General features: G+C 35.0%; 1 protein-coding gene across 1 annotated transcript in view; it reads left to right on the plus strand.

Moving 5' to 3' along the window:
- The window catches only part of TMPRSS11A (transmembrane serine protease 11A), a 59807-nt gene that overhangs the window by 38135 nt on the left and 2361 nt on the right, over positions 1-19311 (plus strand). Inside the window, exons 4-8 of the mRNA XM_016159653.2 lie at positions 5142-5209; positions 7148-7308; positions 10863-10901; positions 12741-12912; positions 15801-16060. Coding sequence (XP_016015139.1) covers positions 5142-5209; positions 7148-7308; positions 10863-10901; positions 12741-12912; positions 15801-16060 — 700 coding nt within the window. The remainder of the gene's footprint in view (positions 1-5141; positions 5210-7147; positions 7309-10862; positions 10902-12740; positions 12913-15800; positions 16061-19311) is intronic.

The raw sequence follows: 19311 nt of genomic DNA on the forward strand, positions 1-19311 counted from the left end.
TGTCTCTTATTACTGTTTTTGGCTTACAATCTCTTTTGTGTCAGTTTTGAGATGAAAGACAACAGTCAAAGGAACTATATAGTGAGAGGAAGAAGGCTGATGGACATATTTGCATATGGCTGCTAGCATAAACAATCTATGATTAGAGGAGAGATATGGATGGATGTTTTCAGAGGGAAGTATTTTTGAAAAAGAAGGGAATATTAGCCATCTCTAAACTTCCTGATAAAGTTTTAATATAGCAATCTTTACTGAATAATCTACTTAGATTATTATTCATCATTCAGACACTATAAGAGAGTCTAAGAAAAATGATTCCCCTCTCTCTCTTTGATGAGTAATGAAATTTAGAAATTTGAAAGATGAAACACCTAGAGAGGACAGGACACTTCTAAATAATGGCCTTCACTTGCTTTGGACATTCTAGTTTAAATATCTTTAGTACAATTTTAAACAGATACAAATTACTTATTTTTCTCTTTTAAAAAGATAATTCAGAGATCTAGACTTTTGTAGTACACTAAAAGTTAGTAATTTAGTCTTTATCGCCCTTAATTGCAAATGTTTTAATTCTATGAATTCATTTTGCCTGTCAAACTCAAGAAAACAAATCAATTTGGAGTAAAGTTATCCATTACCTTGCTACTTGCTATATATGATTAGTCACAGATTCTGCTTCCTTCTGACATTCCACCAAAAAAAAAAAAAAAATGAGGAAGAACTAGTACAATCAAACAAATAACTTTGATAACATCACATAACATCACAACCCACTGGATAATATCATTACCTACTGGTTTAGAGTAATCCAAAAGTTACACTTTCATGGCACTCCACCCACACACCCACAGACCCCTGAATGACACCAGATTCAGCCACCTTCTCCTATAGACATAACACTGGGTTCAAAGCTATGAGAGTTATAAAGATAAATTTTGTGAAAATAAAGTGACTTTACTCCTTGAAAGCCAACAAGCCTCAAAATCCTATGAGCCCCACTGGCCTCAAGTTGGTCATGCTCTGTATAGGTTTAAAATAAAGATTCACAATTTACTTATGGAATCTTGGGTTCTGCCAAGAATCCAGAGTTTTAATAAATACAATAACAACTTCAAAGTATTGCAATAGAACTGTCAAGATTATGGTTCTTATTTTTGGAGACAAAGAAAACAGACTGCCATTAGAGAGAGGTATAACAATTTCTGGTTCCTTTACATGCTGCTTATTACACATCCGTGAGTAGGACCTCTCAGTGAGAATCCTCCTGCATCCTAACTCTGAGATCAGATGATTCACTGCTTTATCATCTTAAGCAAGTGATTTCCTCATCAATATTTTGCCAAAAATAATAGTATTTACCTCAGAGGGTTGTTATGAAAAGCAGTGAAGTTTGTGCTTGGTGCACAGGTGGCAGAACACAGTGATAACAATTCCTCTGTTATAATTGATGCAGTCTCATCACAGAGGAGCTTCCCACAAAGAATCAAATTACCTGAAAATGTCAGCAAAGAGAAAAAATTCTCTTCTTATAATCATGCTCAATTTTCTTTTTTCTCCAGGAGAGTTGATATCAATCTAATGTGCGGCTCATTAAAAACTCTTATTAAAGTATACTGGTAAATGCAAAGTTTTCTGATAAATTCTCCCTTTCTTTTATTAATCCATTAAATGAAAACAACATACTGTATTCCTACATATTGTAGGGTGTGAAAAGATGAATCACTGTCCCCAGCTATAAAAGATTTACTGTTTAGTACAAGAGATAACATACTTGCATAAATAACTATATTAAGGAATAGAAGGCATAAGAGAGATGAGAAAAATTAAGACAAGAGGAGAAAAGATTACTCAGGTTCAAAGAATAACCCCTCAAAAACGTATTATTTGAAACAGACCTTCAAGGAGAGATGTAATTCAAAAAAGCAGAGTTGGTAGAATGGGGGAGGATGCTATAGACCGAAAGAATACCTGAGAAAGACAAGTGCAAGAAAAGAAGGGCCATGCCTGAAAACAGTGTTGCCAAGCCTGAAAGATAGCACTGATATTGAAGATGGGGTGTGGTAGGGGGGTGGTCAGTGACAGATGGTGCCTCCTTTTGATGTCCGACTGTGACGGGAGGCTCAAATGCAATTGTGTTCTATTCTTGATTTCTACCTTGAGTTCAGCCCTTATAGCAAGGCAACATCCATTAAGGGCTAAAGATGTGTCTTGGTTCCTTTAATTCTCAGTAGCTCCTCTGGTATGTGATGGAAAAAGCTGCTTTTGTATCTTCAGTAGCGTACCTATCTGAAGTTTGCATTCTCAGCCCTGAAACTCACCCTATGTGAATAGGAAGACTGCTGGGAGAGGAGTCAGTTGGAAACATCTGACAGTGGAAGGCAGGCTTCAGACTTGTGTAAACAGAGTTCATTTGGGAATGATTACTGAATGGTCGGGCGAGTCTGTTTGTTTGAGTTGACAGCCTCTCCCTAACTCTTTCATTAAACACCCAACTGACCTCCAATTGCCCTCTTAGAACTTAATCTCAGTGCAGATTCCAGCATTTCAAAATCATCAAAGAGGTACTGCCCTGAAATGGAGCCTTTTGTTCAATGTTAGAGGACTAACTCCAACTACAAAACTCAACAAATGTCCCAGATGAGAAGTAGGATAGATTCATAAGTCACTAACTCTATTAAGTAGTATAAATCACAAATTTATAACAACCTAACCCACAGCCTAAAAAAAAAAAAAAAAAAAAAAAAAAAAAAAAAAAAAAAAAAGGGTCCTCTGAGACTTCTGGTAATTTAGAATGCCAAAAGTGTTGGCAGAGTGTTTCTGATGAGGTAGGCCTTACTCTGCAAGAGAAAATGATTTGGGGTTTTCTAGGAAGGAGGCTCATAATAAACTTTGTTTGTGTTTGCTTGGCTTTCCCTCCCTCCTGTTTTAAATTCCTTTAGTGTAGGAACCCTTCTAGCTAGTCTATGTCGTAGCATTTCTCAAAGTGTTTTCCTCAAGCTACCCCATCACCTGAAGATCTTGGGCCTCACCCAGACCTAATTAATGAGGCAGGGTCCTAAAATTTGAATTGCAAAGAAAAAAACATTTATTTCTATGATTAGTGAAGTTACTTCTACCTAGATTCTTCTTGTGTTATTATTTCAGCTTATATCTTCCCAGACAACTGAACTATTTGAAGATAGAGCTGATGCTAGATTTAGATATTCTTTCCAGCAGGCATGTTGCCATATGAATTATGTCATCCAGAGTCAAAAACTTAATCCAAAACCTTCGCCAACAAGTTACAAATAGCCAAAGGATCAATTGTGATTGAAATTTCAGAGGATAATTATATACCAAACTTCTTTAAAAATACAAGTGCTTTTTACTTTTCTTCTTTTTAATATTTGTCACTTTGCTCCCTGTTGTTTTTCTTTGTCTTTGCTTTTATTTTGAATTTCCCCAGAAAACTGAATAATAGGACTGTGTGTGACAAGAAGTGAAATGATTATAACAATGTCACTCTTAAGAAAACACATCTTCCAAAACAGCTGTTTTCTAGCATAAAAGCCCCACATCTCTTTAGCCCATTTAAGCTTTCTTTATTTAAATGCAAATAAAGGTATATTTTGCATACTAGTGATTTCTCTTTTTTCTAAATACTGTCTTGGATCTTAAGTGTACAGCTATCACCAAATACACATCTTAACAACTTTTATATTTCATCTTTTAAAGTTAGCCAACAAGTTATTTCATAACTTACTGCTATGTGTTCTATAAAAGAAATTGAAGCAAAATGTACATCTCATTTAACAGGGAGGCTATGTGATTGATGGGAAGAGATGGACCTACTGACGGAAGACATAAGTTTAAGTCCTAGTTTATTATCCACATGATGCCAGAGAAGTTCACATAATGTCTCTGAATCTGTTTCCTCTCCAAATAAAATAAGCATCAAGATAATTCTTATTTCATAGAGTTATGGCAAGGGTTAAAGAACATCATGGTTATTTCAGTTCTCAGTTAAGCAATCAAGAATGCCTAATAATACAAAGAAGTCCTTGATCCCCCAAACGGCCTTCAATTTATTTTTAACTTTGTGTTTTTCAAAATGAGAGTTGGTCATCTTGCCCTTTCCTTAAGGATGTACGGCATGTTTTTTGCACCTGTGGCTTATCTACTATCAAATGAGAAATGCAATGCCAGCATTCAGATGACACTGTTGCTACCGACTTGTCACTAGGGGACGTTGCAAGCCAAAATCTAGGTGTAATGAGGCACAGCATCATGATGCTATATGGTAAACAATTAAAACTATGCATATAGACCAAAAATAGTAGTTTTTCTTCTCCTTTCTTGGTGATATTAACTAAGTAATGGAACTTTGATCTACCCTGCAACACTGCCTTACTCCTTCTTCCTCTTTGATTTACCCTAGAGCCTACAATCAACAATTAAAAAATTGTTGGCTCTCTTCTAAGTCCCTCGCGCCTCTTCCCTGTACTTAAAGCCAAAGACCTGCAGAGAAATCTGAAACCTGCAATGCCCAGATGGAGGTTAGGGAACAACCAGCAGTTGACTACCAAAATATACCCAGCATTTTACATGTGTTTAATCTTTGAAACCTTATGAGTAGCATATCAATATCTGTTTCACAGGTCAGGGAACTAAGGCTCATATTGGTTCAGTACTTTTCCAAAGTTACCCAGTTTGTGAGCAGCAGGACAGGCCCCAAGTCCAGGACTGAGCCAAAGTTCTCTCCACCACCTTTCAAGGCCTCCCTCCAGGTTCCATCTCTGCTCTGTATTTTTCTCTTTACCTTTTATGAGGTTTTAGAAAAATGCCTTCTACCCCAGATACCTACATCAGCACATTAGAATGACCTAGGGAGATTCTTGCAAATATAAATACCTAGGTCCCCTCCAGAACAACTATAACCAAAACTCTGAAAAAGGAAGCCCAACATCTATCAGTAAAAAAAAAAAAAAAAAAAAAAAAATCCTGCAAATGATTCTGTCACACTGTGAGGGTTGAGAATCACTGGTTTAAGTCATATTACTCATGTTAAAAAAATTTTTTTCTATTGCTTTAACATTTAATCAAGGGTGTATTCTTATTATAAAATATCTTATTAACACAGAGTTTCTCTCTTGTAACAACAGGTGGATGAAATATTTAGAGATTCGGCCTTGAACAACTATTATGTCAAGAACCAAGTAGTCAGACTGACGTATGTATGTTTGGGCAAAAGTGAAGTCACAGCCTCAAGGGACAAAGGAGACCGGAACCCTCATATATTATGTGCCTCTCTGGGCTAGGCTCTACCACAGACTCTCTCTAGGGTTGGCCACCATTTCATAAAGGAGAAAACTAAGACTCAAGGAGGTGAAATGATATGTTCAAAGTTCCCCAAATGACAGTTTCCCCAAGTGACAGAACCAGGATTTAAACCCCATCAACCGATTGCAAGGCCCAGAACTACCAGATTCTGTGGTCTGGGGAAAACCCAGGAGCATGTCACTGCAGGCAACAAGTTGTATTCTTTTTCCAGACATATCATTTCAAAAATATTTAGAAGGTAAAGTTGACTACAATATGAGATCATAAGTTTTACCTATAGTGAAGCCCTAGTGACAGAGGCATTTCAAACAAAAGAATAAAGTTTCTGTTTTAATAAATTTTCTGTTTGTTGTGGTAGAGAGTCAAGACTCATATCAGTCACAGAAATTGCTCATAGGTTTCAACTGTGTTATTTGGAAAGCACGTAGCAGAACATTTACGTAATAGGTGCAAACCTATTGGGCCTAAATGACTCATCTTCTTTAAGAAAATGAATATATTCAAACAGATTTATTTGAAGGAAATATTAATCACCTTTTTTTTTTACCAATAGACTATGCCTTATTGGCAGATCTACTCCAAGTTCCTTTCATCCTTACTGAGTAACTACTGACCTCCAGAAGGCTTTTTAAATATAAATTGGATAAATTCTATAAAATTTAGGAAATAAAAGCACATATTTGCTGAAACGTTCTAGATTTCATGCCCTCTATTTTCAAATTCTGATATGCCATAACATTATCATAATCTTATGAACTTCTTTGAATTTGTAGCCATTATCACTACGTGAGTTTTTGTGTTGGTGCAGAGGAATTCCACTTGGTAAACAATGTTCTCGCTATGACTTAAGAGGGAAAATGACTTGGTTTATGTTTGCCAATTTGACATAAAGTTCTGATTATATTTTTATATCCAGAGCCTAAATGGACCACAGTATGTGAATGCCTTGGAATTGATGATGATGATGATGATGATGATGATGATGATGATTATAGTCAACAGATTTAGGAAACGAGGACTTTAGTGCTTTTTAGAGCTTGAATCTAAAAATAAGAGACATGGCAGATCAATAAATAGGTTTCAATTTTTTTAAGACCTTTAATCGTTTTGTTTTCCTATGTTTAGAGTATGTAGAAATTTGGTATCTCAGGTAAAGGGAATTGAATCTGTTTATATGAAAGAAGTTGAAGGACCTGAGCATGTTTAATCTGAAGAAGATCTCAGGGACCATAATATCACTGTCTTAAAATATTTTATGTGGAAGAGGGAATTAATATTTTATGTTATGTCCCAAAGGATAGACCTGAGCTTAATGAATGGATGATATAAGGAGACATATTTCAAATCAAAATGAAGAACTCTCTTAAAATCAGAGCTGGCCAAAAAGAATTAAGACTTTAAGGAAGTAAATTTTTCATTATTTTAATTACTGTGCTGGGGTTAGAGGACTACTTGTCATGGATGCTGTAGAAGTGATTCAAATATCGGATACATGAATGATGGGCCAAAGAGATCACTAAAATTTCTTCCAATTTTCAGAGTTTATAATTTCAATGATAATTTTTGATGTCTGAGTCTTACCCAACTGCTATAAAAACCCTTCAAATTAATGGGGGAAATGCACTCAAAACATTATAAAAACTTGAAGAGGGAACATATGAAAATGATCTTAGGTCAGAGAGTGACATATTAAAGAGTATCAGTGTGAGAGGATTAGCTCTTGACACTTTTAGCAACTGAAGCATAATCTGAGGGAAGAAAATACAAAGATTGTAAAACGATACCAGATATATTCTTTGAATAAGCATATTTCTCTTGTGTCTCATAGTCCAGAGGAAGAGGGTATAAAAGCAGATGTCATTATGGTATTCCAGTTCCCCTCTGCTGAGCAAAGGGAAGTAAGAAAGAAGAAAATCCAAAGCATCTTCAATCAGAAGATAAGGAACATGAGAGCCTTGTCCATAAATGCCTCATCAGTTCAAGTTAATGGTAAGTAGGCATCTTCCTCTGTGATGTGAAGTTCTCTATTAGGTTCATTTTATGTCTAATGTTAAACTTACATGCCATATTTCCTTTCTAAACATTAGCAAGAATTTAAATGAGAGAAAATTTTAAGTCAAAAAAGTGATATTTTGAGGTTTTATTATTCTCTGAAGAAAGCATCTGAAGTTAGTTGTCAAGTAGTTTGTCCTGTAGAAATTGACTAGTGCCCATCCCTCCAATAGGCAACTTTTACTTCCATGACTAAGGAAGTGAAAATACCAAGCATTTAGCAACAACTTCTTTTCTGGGTGGGATCTTCCTAAAACATATACTCATGTGTTACCTTTTTAAAACATGGATAGTTTCTGTATATAATGAAATTATGAAGTTTTTAACTTTTTTCCTATGGGCACTTGGGACAATGGTCATAGGCTGCCTGCTTCAACTTTGGAGCTACTACAACCATCTTACAAGTAATGCTTTAAAAATCACTAACTTAGAAAAAAAACATTCGAATCATTATACCATTATCACTCCTCTGAAAAAAGAGAATTGACTTTTTTTGAGGCCCTTCTTTATGCCCTTTATATGCAGCATCTGATTTTTAGATTCCCATGAGGTAGGCAAATTCACTTTTATAGATGTGAAAGAAGGTCAAAAAAAATAAGGACTCTAATAACTAAAAGGAGATAAGATCAAATCTAGATCTCTAATTTCTTGAGAGGCTCTATTTAAAAAGGGTCTGTGGTCAAATATATTTTAGAAATTCTGTCTATGATATTCATCTCTTAGAAATTCATTCCTTATGTTAGCATATTAAAGACTCTGAGAAGTCCAGCTAGACAGAAACTTGTTTACCTTTGTACATTAAGCTGCTTCCACAAGCATCGAATTTCAGCAGATAGGTGCAGATTTCCTGTACAAATTCCAATGGGCATCACACTTAGAGTCACAGAAAAGAATCAGAATGATTAATATCAGATGTGAAATAGGATGCCCCGCCCTGGTAAGGGTCTGGCTGACTCTTCAAGATGAATCCTGACCAGGAAGTGAAAATCTGAGGAAATGGGATGGGCAGGAGTTTTCTGATGTGACAAAGAGTTAGCTACTCAAGGAAAAGAGCTAGTCACCTCTCCCAACTAAAGGGAAGAATCTGTCAAGGGCTTAAGCCACCTTCTTTGTTAGGTAGGGAAACAAATGAATCAAGGTTGTGAAATTGTGGCAATTCTGGTAAGTTACATGATATGTTCTATGTAATTTCCAATAACCTGTTAATTTGCTAGGAATTTAAAAGCCTGACTATCTGAAACCAGAAATAAAGCATGAAGTGGTCATAGAATGCCTGGCCTTTTTGTTTCTTGCAGGCTGATTTTGTAAGCTGCAGTTTATTTTAACAGTGTAGTAGATTAAAGGGCAGGATGTGCTGTTGAAGAACCTGAATTGAGAGTTGCCTGATTAATTCTCACTCCACTGAGTCACTGCAGGACCACCCAAGTAATTGGCCCATGCTTTTGCCACCATTTTCTCATCATTAAAATTGCAATGACAGTGTTTGTTCTTCCTGAAATCATAGAAATAGCTGAGAATATACAAGAAAATAGACTATATAACATAGGACATATAGGCTCCTACCAATTAGAAATCCAATAAATTGTTCATATGCTTTGGAAACCCGAAAACATTAATGCAAGTCATTGACTGATAGTAGAAAAAACTAGAACCTTGAAGGGTTCCAAATTTCTCAATGTAAAAAGAGCAGTGTTTACTGGCATTTAGGAAAGGCCTGTTTAGTAGAAACCTCAGGAGAAACTTCAAGGCAGTTCTCAAAGGCAAAAACATTGCTCTCCAAGAACACTTAATTTTGAGGACTCCCAATGAATGGAAAACTAAGTCTAGAAATAACCCTGCAGCCCAACATTTAGTATAATTTATCAAAATATGTATTTTGTGTTGACAAATACCTGTGTGGTATGGGTTCTTCATGTTATGTGAGATATCAAAGCAAAGCTAAAATCAACATGTTTGCATTGCAACACTATGGCTGTGGAAGAGCAGCTCGCTGCCTACATTCAGTAGGCATGTGCTCCCATGTCCATCATGTTACTTGCAGCACGCAGAGCTCTGAATACTAATTATGTTACTTTCTACTCGGAAGTGACATAGAATGTTACTTTTAAGATTGGGATGTTAGTATTTCTTTTATCTTCTAGATGTGGAAAGAAAAAATATTTGGTCAAAACTAGAACTCTTCAACAGCTAGTTACTTCTGTATGGGTAGTTTACCTCCAGGTGTAACCATTTTCCCTGAAAATTCAACTCTTAAAAATCCAATTATATTTACAACCATTATTCTTAACCTGGTATCATTCCTGGAAAGGGGCAATTTATATCTTGCTCAAACTAAGCTAAAGAAATTTTAACTGAAAAATTCTATTATATTATTTTCAATCTTAGTGCATTACCAATATGGGGTATATTAAATTAGTTTAAAAAAAATAAAACAAGAAATTTACTACCTTAAAACTATATTTGAGAGAAAATTGAGTTCCTTACATACAGTAAGCACTGAGAATTTGTCATAAGAAATTGATTCTTCATCATATAATCATTTGGGCATGCCTTGAGGAGTATCCTTGAATTCAACATTTTCAAAGCCCCCACTTTGCAGAGTTTATCATCACTAGTTTCCCAAGTGAATTTATAGAAGGTGAATAGAGAGACACATTCTTATTTTGCACAATGAGAAGTTGGATGCAGAGAATATGAGTCTGAGAAATGTGGCACTGGTAGAAATCAGTAAAATAGTTTATCTTTATTCTTCTCAGTGAGCCATTTTATCTTGAAAATTATCACAGTCTTTATGCAGCCTTCTACCAACTTAAGTTTAAATATTTATGTTTCCTTTATCAGATTCCTAACTTTGTCAGAAATTAACATAATTTAGTCTTAGTTTCTGTCCAGTAATTGGTATTTACCAATATTCAGCAGATGTGAGATAAGAACACACTATATTATTCAGAAAAAAATCATTTTGATAATTTATAAACTGTGCTTTAGAAGTATTTTAAATACAGTTTATGTGGGAGTTTTTCAAAGTTTTTTTCACTCCTGAAGTTTTTGACTAACGAAAGGCTTATGTAAGATTTTAAAAATATAAAAGCTAACCTGTCCTGGTTGAGGCTGGGTTTGAGCCTTGAGATCCCATCTACTTGCTTCCTCCTTCCCCACTTTCTCTATCTCCTAAGGCAAAATCTGAAAAGACTATCCTGCACCATTGGAACACCACTGTTCTTGATTAATATGAACTGTGAGTTTTAATCATTCACTATTTGTGCCTTAATCATCCACTGCTTGGGGAATTATCCACCTAATTATAAGTTGCCTATAACTCTATAAAAATTGTACACATTTTCTATATCAGGTAGCCATTCTCCTGACTGACGTATATGCTCAATTGTCTAGAATCTATATACAGTTCAGCACCCTCTGATAATTTCAGGTCACTGAGGCCAACCAGGAGAATATCAAATTATCTTTCTTTGTTCTATTTTGTTTTTCAGCAATGAGCTCATCAACAGGGAAGTTAACTGTCCAAGCATGTAAGTCTAGTTAGCTTGTAAAAACAAGTTCAATTCCCATATCAGAAAGGACGATATCTTCAAATAGTAGCTCCTAATTTCCCACCCATGTTGCATATTTCTTTGGACGAAAAGAACAATCGAGCAATAGATACAAATACTTTTCTGAGAACAACTTTTTTTCATGTTCAAGAAAAACATTTACATGATTGAAATTTGGGGGTGATTTGAAGAAATTATATATTTCTGGTTTGGAATAAATGGACTTGCTTTTATAATTTTTTAAATATTATGAAATGTGCCTTCTGCTGAGAAATAAAATGGGACAGTGATAAATGGGGAGGAGATAGACCCATTATCTGTGACTGACCTATAAAATTTACTTAATATATTTCATCTACATGGTTGACAGAAGCTCTACCTTATGTCATTGTGGCCTAAATTTCACAGAGGAATTTGCGCATTTGCTTCTGTGTCTTACAAACACACCACACTATACATTTTTCTTCGTTTCCTCATTCATTTATTCATTCAATGAATATCTTTTTGACATCTACCCAGAGGCAGAAAATGAATACTATTGTGAATAAGACATGATCTTATTCTAAAATTGAGTTCGAAGGCAGGAAGAGACATAAATAAATCAAGAAATGTTAAAATAGTGTGATAAATACTATGACAGAGAAAGTACACAGTGCTATGAGAGTCAATCACAGAGTCAGCTAACCTCATCCTGTCATGTCAGAAATTGATCCCCGAGACAGCAAAGAGGAATGACCATGATTCGAGTGGCAGGTGGGATAGGTGTCCTGGGCAGGGAGAGCAATATGTAAAAATGTCTTCTGAAATAACATGGTTGTTTCTTGTAATTGCAAATGTTCATGTGGCTGGAACATAAAATGGGAGTTAGGGATATGGGAAAGGGGTATGATTCATACGGATCAAGGACTAGAACGATGCTGAAGCATTTCAACTTTATTCAAAGGACAGTGACAAATCAATAATGGGTTTTACACCTATCAGAAAAATTACTCAGTTTTTTAGAGAATGGAAAAGGAGCAAGACTAGAGGCTGGGAGAGATAAACTGGGCAGCTGTCGCTATCCTCCAGATGAGGAAAATGGTGGTCTGAACTAGAGTAATGGCAGAGTGATAGAAATTGCTAAAATGACTAGCCACAGCTATGATATAATCAATACCAGTAAGATGAATTTTCTTTTTTGATAATTAGTTGGAATAAGAACTGAACCTACCATGTTTTCTTTATTAGCATCATACACAGGGTTAATTCTTAGCAGGAACCCTAAACAGCAAATTAATCTCTGATATGAGGTACATAACAACATAAATATTTATTCCCAGCAATAGTGAATATAATGTTTATATGGAAACATGGAACCATACATCCCGAAGAGTGAAAAATTAGTCATGATATATTAACCCATGAACACCTTAGGAACTAGACACTCCGAAAAATATATGAAAGAAGTTGTTCCAACAGATAGGGAATTACTTGTGTGGTCAGGTCTTCAGGTGAAAACTACATGCCTTAAAAACTAGGAAACAATTTTAGTAGGAGCTCCTAGGATATCTAGATAATTGGCATTACAAGTTTTTAGGATACACACTCTGTAGTGTGTCAATCCTTTGCAGCTTAATGTAGCTTTAGTGGGTAATATATTCCACATCTATAGGGTGTGCACAAAATTTCAACATACTAAAAAATACAGAGGATAGATATTACTATTTTACATGTTTATATAATGATAGATGCAAATATTGCATTGCAGTACCTTATTAGGCTCTTGGTATCAAAGATTACAGAAACATTTTTATAGCTTAATAATCTCATCTCTTTCAGGTTGTGGTAAACGAGTTGTTCCATTAATAGTCAACAGAATAATGTCTGGAGATATTGCAGCTAAGGCTGCCTGGCCTTGGCAAGCGTCCCTTCAGAGTAATAACATACATCAGTGTGGAGCCACTTTGATTAGTAATACATGGCTTGTCACTGCAGCGCACTGCTTTAAGAAGTAAGTTATTGACCTTAAGTTGGACCCCACTACTGCTAAAAAATCTCTGAGTTTTATTACGTTCTGAGTCATCATCAATGACCTCAAATATTTCTGAGGTAAGATGAAAAAACTTCTTTTGGATTCTTTACTAAAACAATGTTATACCTGCATACTTATTTTCATTTGGAAAGTTAGTAGAGACAGTAATGATTATCCTAGTATTCACTGACTGAGTCCTCAGAGTTCTAAGTAAAGAAATTATGTAAGGAATCAGAAGTCATTCTAACACAAAACATTGACTAATAACATACATAATGGTTCATTTCTTAAACATTCAGTCTTGCCGCTCAAAAACCAGCAGTATTCATATTATCAGGGAATTGGTTCGAAATGCAAAAATATCAAGCCCTATTTCCAGCCTACAGAATCAGGAGCTGCATTTAGTTAGGCATTCCAGGTTCTTTGTGTGTACATTAGAGCTTGAGAAACACTGTCCTAGGAGACAAAAATTTCATCCTGATAAAGCTCTGGTAGAGATGATACATAGTTATATTCATATATCTGAAGAGAATTAAGGAATCAAAGAATTTGTCAATAGAGCTGCTCGAAGATGAAAGGGATTCCAGGGTGAAGAAAGGGACTCTAAAGCAAAGAAGTTTTCACCTGCAGAAGGGTTCAAGCATAGACTATTCTCACTTGAGAGTATTCTTGTAACAATTACTACCATATATTAAGTTCCACCATGCTACAAATATTTGGTTAGGTGCTTAAGGTTTGTTTCATATGATTCTTACACCTGCCTGCTTGGTAAGCTCCTTTTCACTGAGGGAAGTAAGAAAAGTTAAGTAACTTGCCCAAGGTCACAATGTTAGGAGATGATGAAGTTGAACACAAGAATTTATCTTCCTCATGGCAAGTCTACCATTCAAGCATTGGATCAGTGAGAGGACTAAATGACTTTTTATAGCCTTTCCTACTCTGAGAATTATTTGATATTATTGCAGTCTAATATTGAATTAATACTTTAAGAGACCTCAATACATGTTTAGTTTTTTAAATGAATGATAATCAACAAAATTCCCAGATCCTTTTTATAGGGATGGTTTCCAGACCAGGTGTCATGTCTTTGGATGTTTACAATTATTTGAAGATCTAAATTACTGTTTTATATTTCTCACAAATTGCATGTTGTTAATTTGGGCCCAGATTAAAAATTTAGAAAGTTTATTCATAATCTTCACCTCTACTAAGGTATTCCTCTACTGTATTCCTAAGGTATTCCTCTACTGTTTATCATCGGCAAATGTAATAAACACAAGCTGTATTAAACAGTATCAGGTCATTGTTGGAAAGTGTCAGAATGATCACTCCCATTTGAGTATAAACAATTTGAGGTCTGTCCCTTGCATTTCCAAGTTCAAAATACTTGATTTAGGTTAAGTTCATATAGGTCTAGTTAAGTTGAAGGAGCAGATTTATACCAATAAAATTCACAAAAGACTGATTTATAAACAAAAATGTCAATATATATGCTATATAACAATTGTGTTTATAAACCAATCTTTATTTAGCTTCTCTCATTATTTTTGCATATCCAAATGTGTATAAAAATAAAATTTTAAATTGCCTTAAAAATAATAATGATTCCACAACAATTAACAGCTGTCAGATTGGATATATATCCCATTATTTGTTTATGTGCTTCTTTCTATGACTAAAGGTCTCTTAAGAAATAATTAGGTTGAAAAACAAGTATATATTGGAAGTATCTGCTTATTTGTTTATCCCTCATGGATTATATTTGATTAATTAGTGAAGAAACATTACTCTTGCTATTAACAAAGATTTTGATGGGAAACAGTGTTCTTTAAAAAGAAGAGAGAGAGGCAAGTTAACAAGTGATACCAGGCAAATAGTTTAACTTACCTAGGCCTTATTTTTCGTTAGTATAAAACACAGGCTTCACTAGATGATCTTTCATTATTAGATGACCTTTCCAATCCCCATACCTAATGCACCTAATGCACCCGTTGCTCAAGCCCACAAGCTAGAAGTCACACATTTCTGATAGCTTTTATCTTATACACTTTTACCCTCCAACAACCTATTCCCCAGAAAGAACCAACATGATTTTTTACAATATAAATGGGACTACATAACTCTCATCTTAAAGTCATCCAGTGAATTTTCATATCACTTGAATAAAATCTAAGTACTTTATTCATGACCTATAAGATACTCTAAAATCTGGTCCACGCCCACCTCTCCAACCTCATCCCCTACCATTCTTTCCTTGTGTCTTGAACTGCAGCCCATCTAGTCTAAGGCCTTGGGAAGTTTGTCTGAAAGTTTTGTCTCCATATCTTCTCACAGCTGACTACTCATAAACCATGTATGTTAGCACAAATGTCATATTCTCAAATGAGCCTTCCCTCACTACTCACTAGTACTCTATTCCATCGACCTTAACTATTTTCTTCATAGCCTTTATCACTGTTTGAAGTCATTTATCTATTCGTCAATTTGTTTCATTCATTTTCCTTCATTGGAATCTAATACTCCTACCAGCAGAGACATTTCCTGTTTTATTTACCACTTTATCCCCAGTACTTTGAATAAGGCTCAGTACACAGATGTTCAACAAATATCTGCTGAAGAGATAAATGGATGATATTTTGTATGCTTTACAGTTCTAAAATTTAAAAATTCTGTGTCAGATTCATATCTCAGATGCTGTTTGTATACGTTTTATCTTTCAAAACAGTAGTAGTACACTGTATTTAAATAGTCAAAGAAAGTTATCATTGCGACCAAGTATTTTCAGGATGGTATTTTCTATTTTATTGGCCTACATACAATTATTATAGTGTAGTTCATATATTCTGTTCATTTCTAACCTTTTCCAGGAATGCAAATCCACGTCAGTGGACTGTTAGCTTTGGAACAACAATCAACCCTCCGTTAATGAAAAGAAATGTCAAAAGAATTATCCTTCATGAGTATTATCACTCCCCAGCAAGAGAGTATGACATTGCTGTCGTGCAGTTCTCTCCCAGCGTCACCTTTTCTGATGACATCCGCCGGGTTTGTTTGCCAGAACCCTCTGCATCCTTCCGACCAAATTCGACTGTCTATATCACCGGATTTGGAGCACTTTTCTATGGTGGTGGGTATCTCAAAAAGGATTGCAGAGTACTAAGCTTTATTTAGGGCAGAATGGTTTATCTCCATTGATATTATCCTGCTAGCCATTTCCACACAACCTGGTTGGATTAGTTAGGGTTCTTGTTTTTCAAGTGAGAGAAACTCAACTTGGATTAACAAAAGCAAAGAATAATGATAAAATGACAAATCTTGACCTTTTAATTTGGAAATTAAGAGATGAGATGAGTCTAACTTCAGACACAGCTGGATTCAGGAATTCTTATATTGTCATCAGGCTCTGAATCTTTGAGTTATTCCATTTCCTGGCTCTGTTTTTCTCTAGGTCCCCTCATATGGAGGGATTCTAGTTCCACATAGTGGCAAAAGTGGCCAAGAACAGCTCAGGATTTACATCATCTTCACCTAGTAGATGCCAAGAAAGAATATGTCCTTCTCTTAGCCAGAATCTACATTAATCCCTGAAAAAGTCTCTTTGGGCCTGGCTTGTGTCCAGGAGTACCCAGATTGACTGGCTAATTCAAATATGTCTATGTGTATACCAAGAAAAGCAGCTGTGTGATTGACAGCTTGGTCAGAATTACATCAAATGAGGGAGAGGCAGTTTTAAAACAGTTGGCTTCAAGGAAGACATAGAAGAAGTAAATGTTCCTTCAGCACCACTAAAATCTATTTTATGTGCTACTCTCTACACAATGTTAGGCATACATCAGATATGTTGTAATCTTCATGCCCACCTTCACTCTAAGACTCTCTCACTTTGAGCCCTATGTCTGTGAACTTCCTCTATCCTTTTCATCTCCTCCACTCCTTAGTTTGTTCTATCATTCATTTTCACTTTCCTCAATCACCTCACAAATTTTTCCTGTGCTCAGCCACAATCTCTACTTGCCCCTAAATCCGCTTCAGAACTAAAGAGGCTAATTTAAAAGTAATCAGAATAAGAATACTATGTAGAGATAAATTGTCCCTAATAGAGCTTCTACTGCCCTCTTTAGGATGATTTAACTTGATATACTAATTTAACCTCATAAAAAAAATGATTTTTTTTTTTTAGTGTTTTTTTGGGCATATTTAGTGAGACACACTCTGGATTCTAAAATCTGGTCCAGGTACATCCATATACAACAGCAAGAGGGTTTCTTTAACTCTGGCTTAAGAAGATAAGAAAGAACTTTCTGAGAATGACATCCATTCACAGAGCTCTATACAATTTATTTATATACAATAAACTCTAAAGAATAAACTCTTAATTCTCACTCCACTAAGAAACTTAGGAATACCTTTCACTAATATGGCCAAGAATAGGTTTGATGGTCTCTAAAGCTTCTACAGATGGCCCATGTGGTTTATTCCATATTATACAAACTGAGATATGAGTCACTTTAAGGCTATGTTAAAAATCATGGAAATTATTATCCATAGTTTATTAATTCCAGGAGTGGCTGAGTATAACTGTAGGCCTGACAACTCTATGTCTGTACTCTCTATGATGATTTTTCTCCTAAGATAAGATTTGCATTCTCTGCTTCATGATGATGAGAGGGGTATCTCAGGTTCCCTTTGACTTGGTAGAAAGAAAGGTTTCTGCCCTGGAATTTGAGGTTGGCACAGAAATATACCTGCCATAACACTTTTTGAGTAGTAACAGAATCTGGCACAGATAGAACAGTATAATGAACAGAAAACCCACTTTTCTCAAGCACCCATGGAATGTTCACTAAAGAAGACAATATCTAGGTCCCTGAAATAATCCTCAACATATTTAAAAGAATTGAAATCAAAGATAGCATTCTTTCTGTTTATAACAGAATTGATCTAGAAACCAGTAACAGAAAGATAATAGGAAAATCTCCAAATATTTAGAGATTAAACAACACACTTCTAAATAATTCATGGATCAAAGAGGAAGTCCTGAAGAAAATGTTAAATACACATAGAACTGATCGAAAATTTAAAAAACGATGTGTCAATATATTTAGGATTCAGCTAAAACAGTACAAAAAGGGAAATTTATAGCAAATGTGTGCATTAGAAAAAAAGAAAAGTCTCAAGTCAATAATTCAAGTTCCTACTTTACAAAACTAGGAGAGAGGAGCAAGATAAATCTAAAAGAAGCAGAAGGAAGGAAATAAGAGCAGAAATGAATAAAATCAAAAACTAGAAAACAGAGAAAGTTAATGAAATACAAATCTAATTCTTTGAAAAAAATCAACGTTTTGTGAGAAATGTCATTAAGCATTTCCAAAATAGTTGAGAAACAGTTCAAGGATTTCCAGGATTTGTTTCAAAAAACAATCAAGGTATCAACTAAGGCTATAGTCTTATCTGAGGCCCTGGGTTCTCTTCCAGGCTCATTGGTTGCATTGAAATTTTCTTACAGCTGTAGAACTCATGGCAGCTTTCTTCTTCAGTGCCTTTAGGAAAATATTTCTGAACTTAGGGAAGACCTAAGCCCTTTTTAAAAGGGCTCTCCTGGTTAGGTCAGGTCCACCTTGGACAATCTCCATTTTGATGAACTCAATGTTAGATTGATTGGATCTTATTACACCAGCAAAATTCCCTTACCTGTGTATAATAACATAACTTAATCATAAGAATGGCAACCATTATACTTACAGAGACCACTCTTCCTTGGGGGGAAGGGAGATTACAAAGGAATCCTGGGGATCATCTCAGAATCCTATCTACTACAGTGTCAGTTTCCTAACAAGTGTGTGGTTTGATATAAAGAATCTGTGAACGCTTGTGATATTCTTAGTTTCCACCATAGGCAGTTGTCTTCTTGTCATAATATTGGTTTCTACAACTCAGGATCTAGTTTATAATCTGGAGTTCCAAACTTATAATACATAAATAATAAAATGTTGCCTTTAAATGTTATTTTACATGTAAAAATATTTCATAAATATAAAGGATAAAATACATGTACATAGTAATACTATTATTTTATAAAGCTAAGAAAGAAAACTAGACCTCCAAAGTTTCTGGGAATAATCTAGAGTCCACAAATACACAGTTTATTTTTTAAAAATGAAAGCCTTCCTAAATACATAAACTAACTGTTTTTAAAAATACAAAGATTTTTCAGAAAAAGAAACAAATATTTTTTTGTTAATATAGGTAGTTATAAAAATGTGATAAAGATAAAAATTATTTAAATGTGCCAGATTTTAAAGAGAATTTTTTTCTCTGAAAACTGCTTATAGTAATCTCATTCTGCATTGACAATTTTAGTATGAAAAAGACTAGATA

This window comes from Rousettus aegyptiacus, unplaced genomic scaffold, assembly GCF_014176215.1.
Source record: "Rousettus aegyptiacus isolate mRouAeg1 unplaced genomic scaffold, mRouAeg1.p scaffold_m13_p_10, whole genome shotgun sequence".
Taxonomy (NCBI): domain Eukaryota; kingdom Metazoa; phylum Chordata; class Mammalia; order Chiroptera; family Pteropodidae; genus Rousettus; species Rousettus aegyptiacus.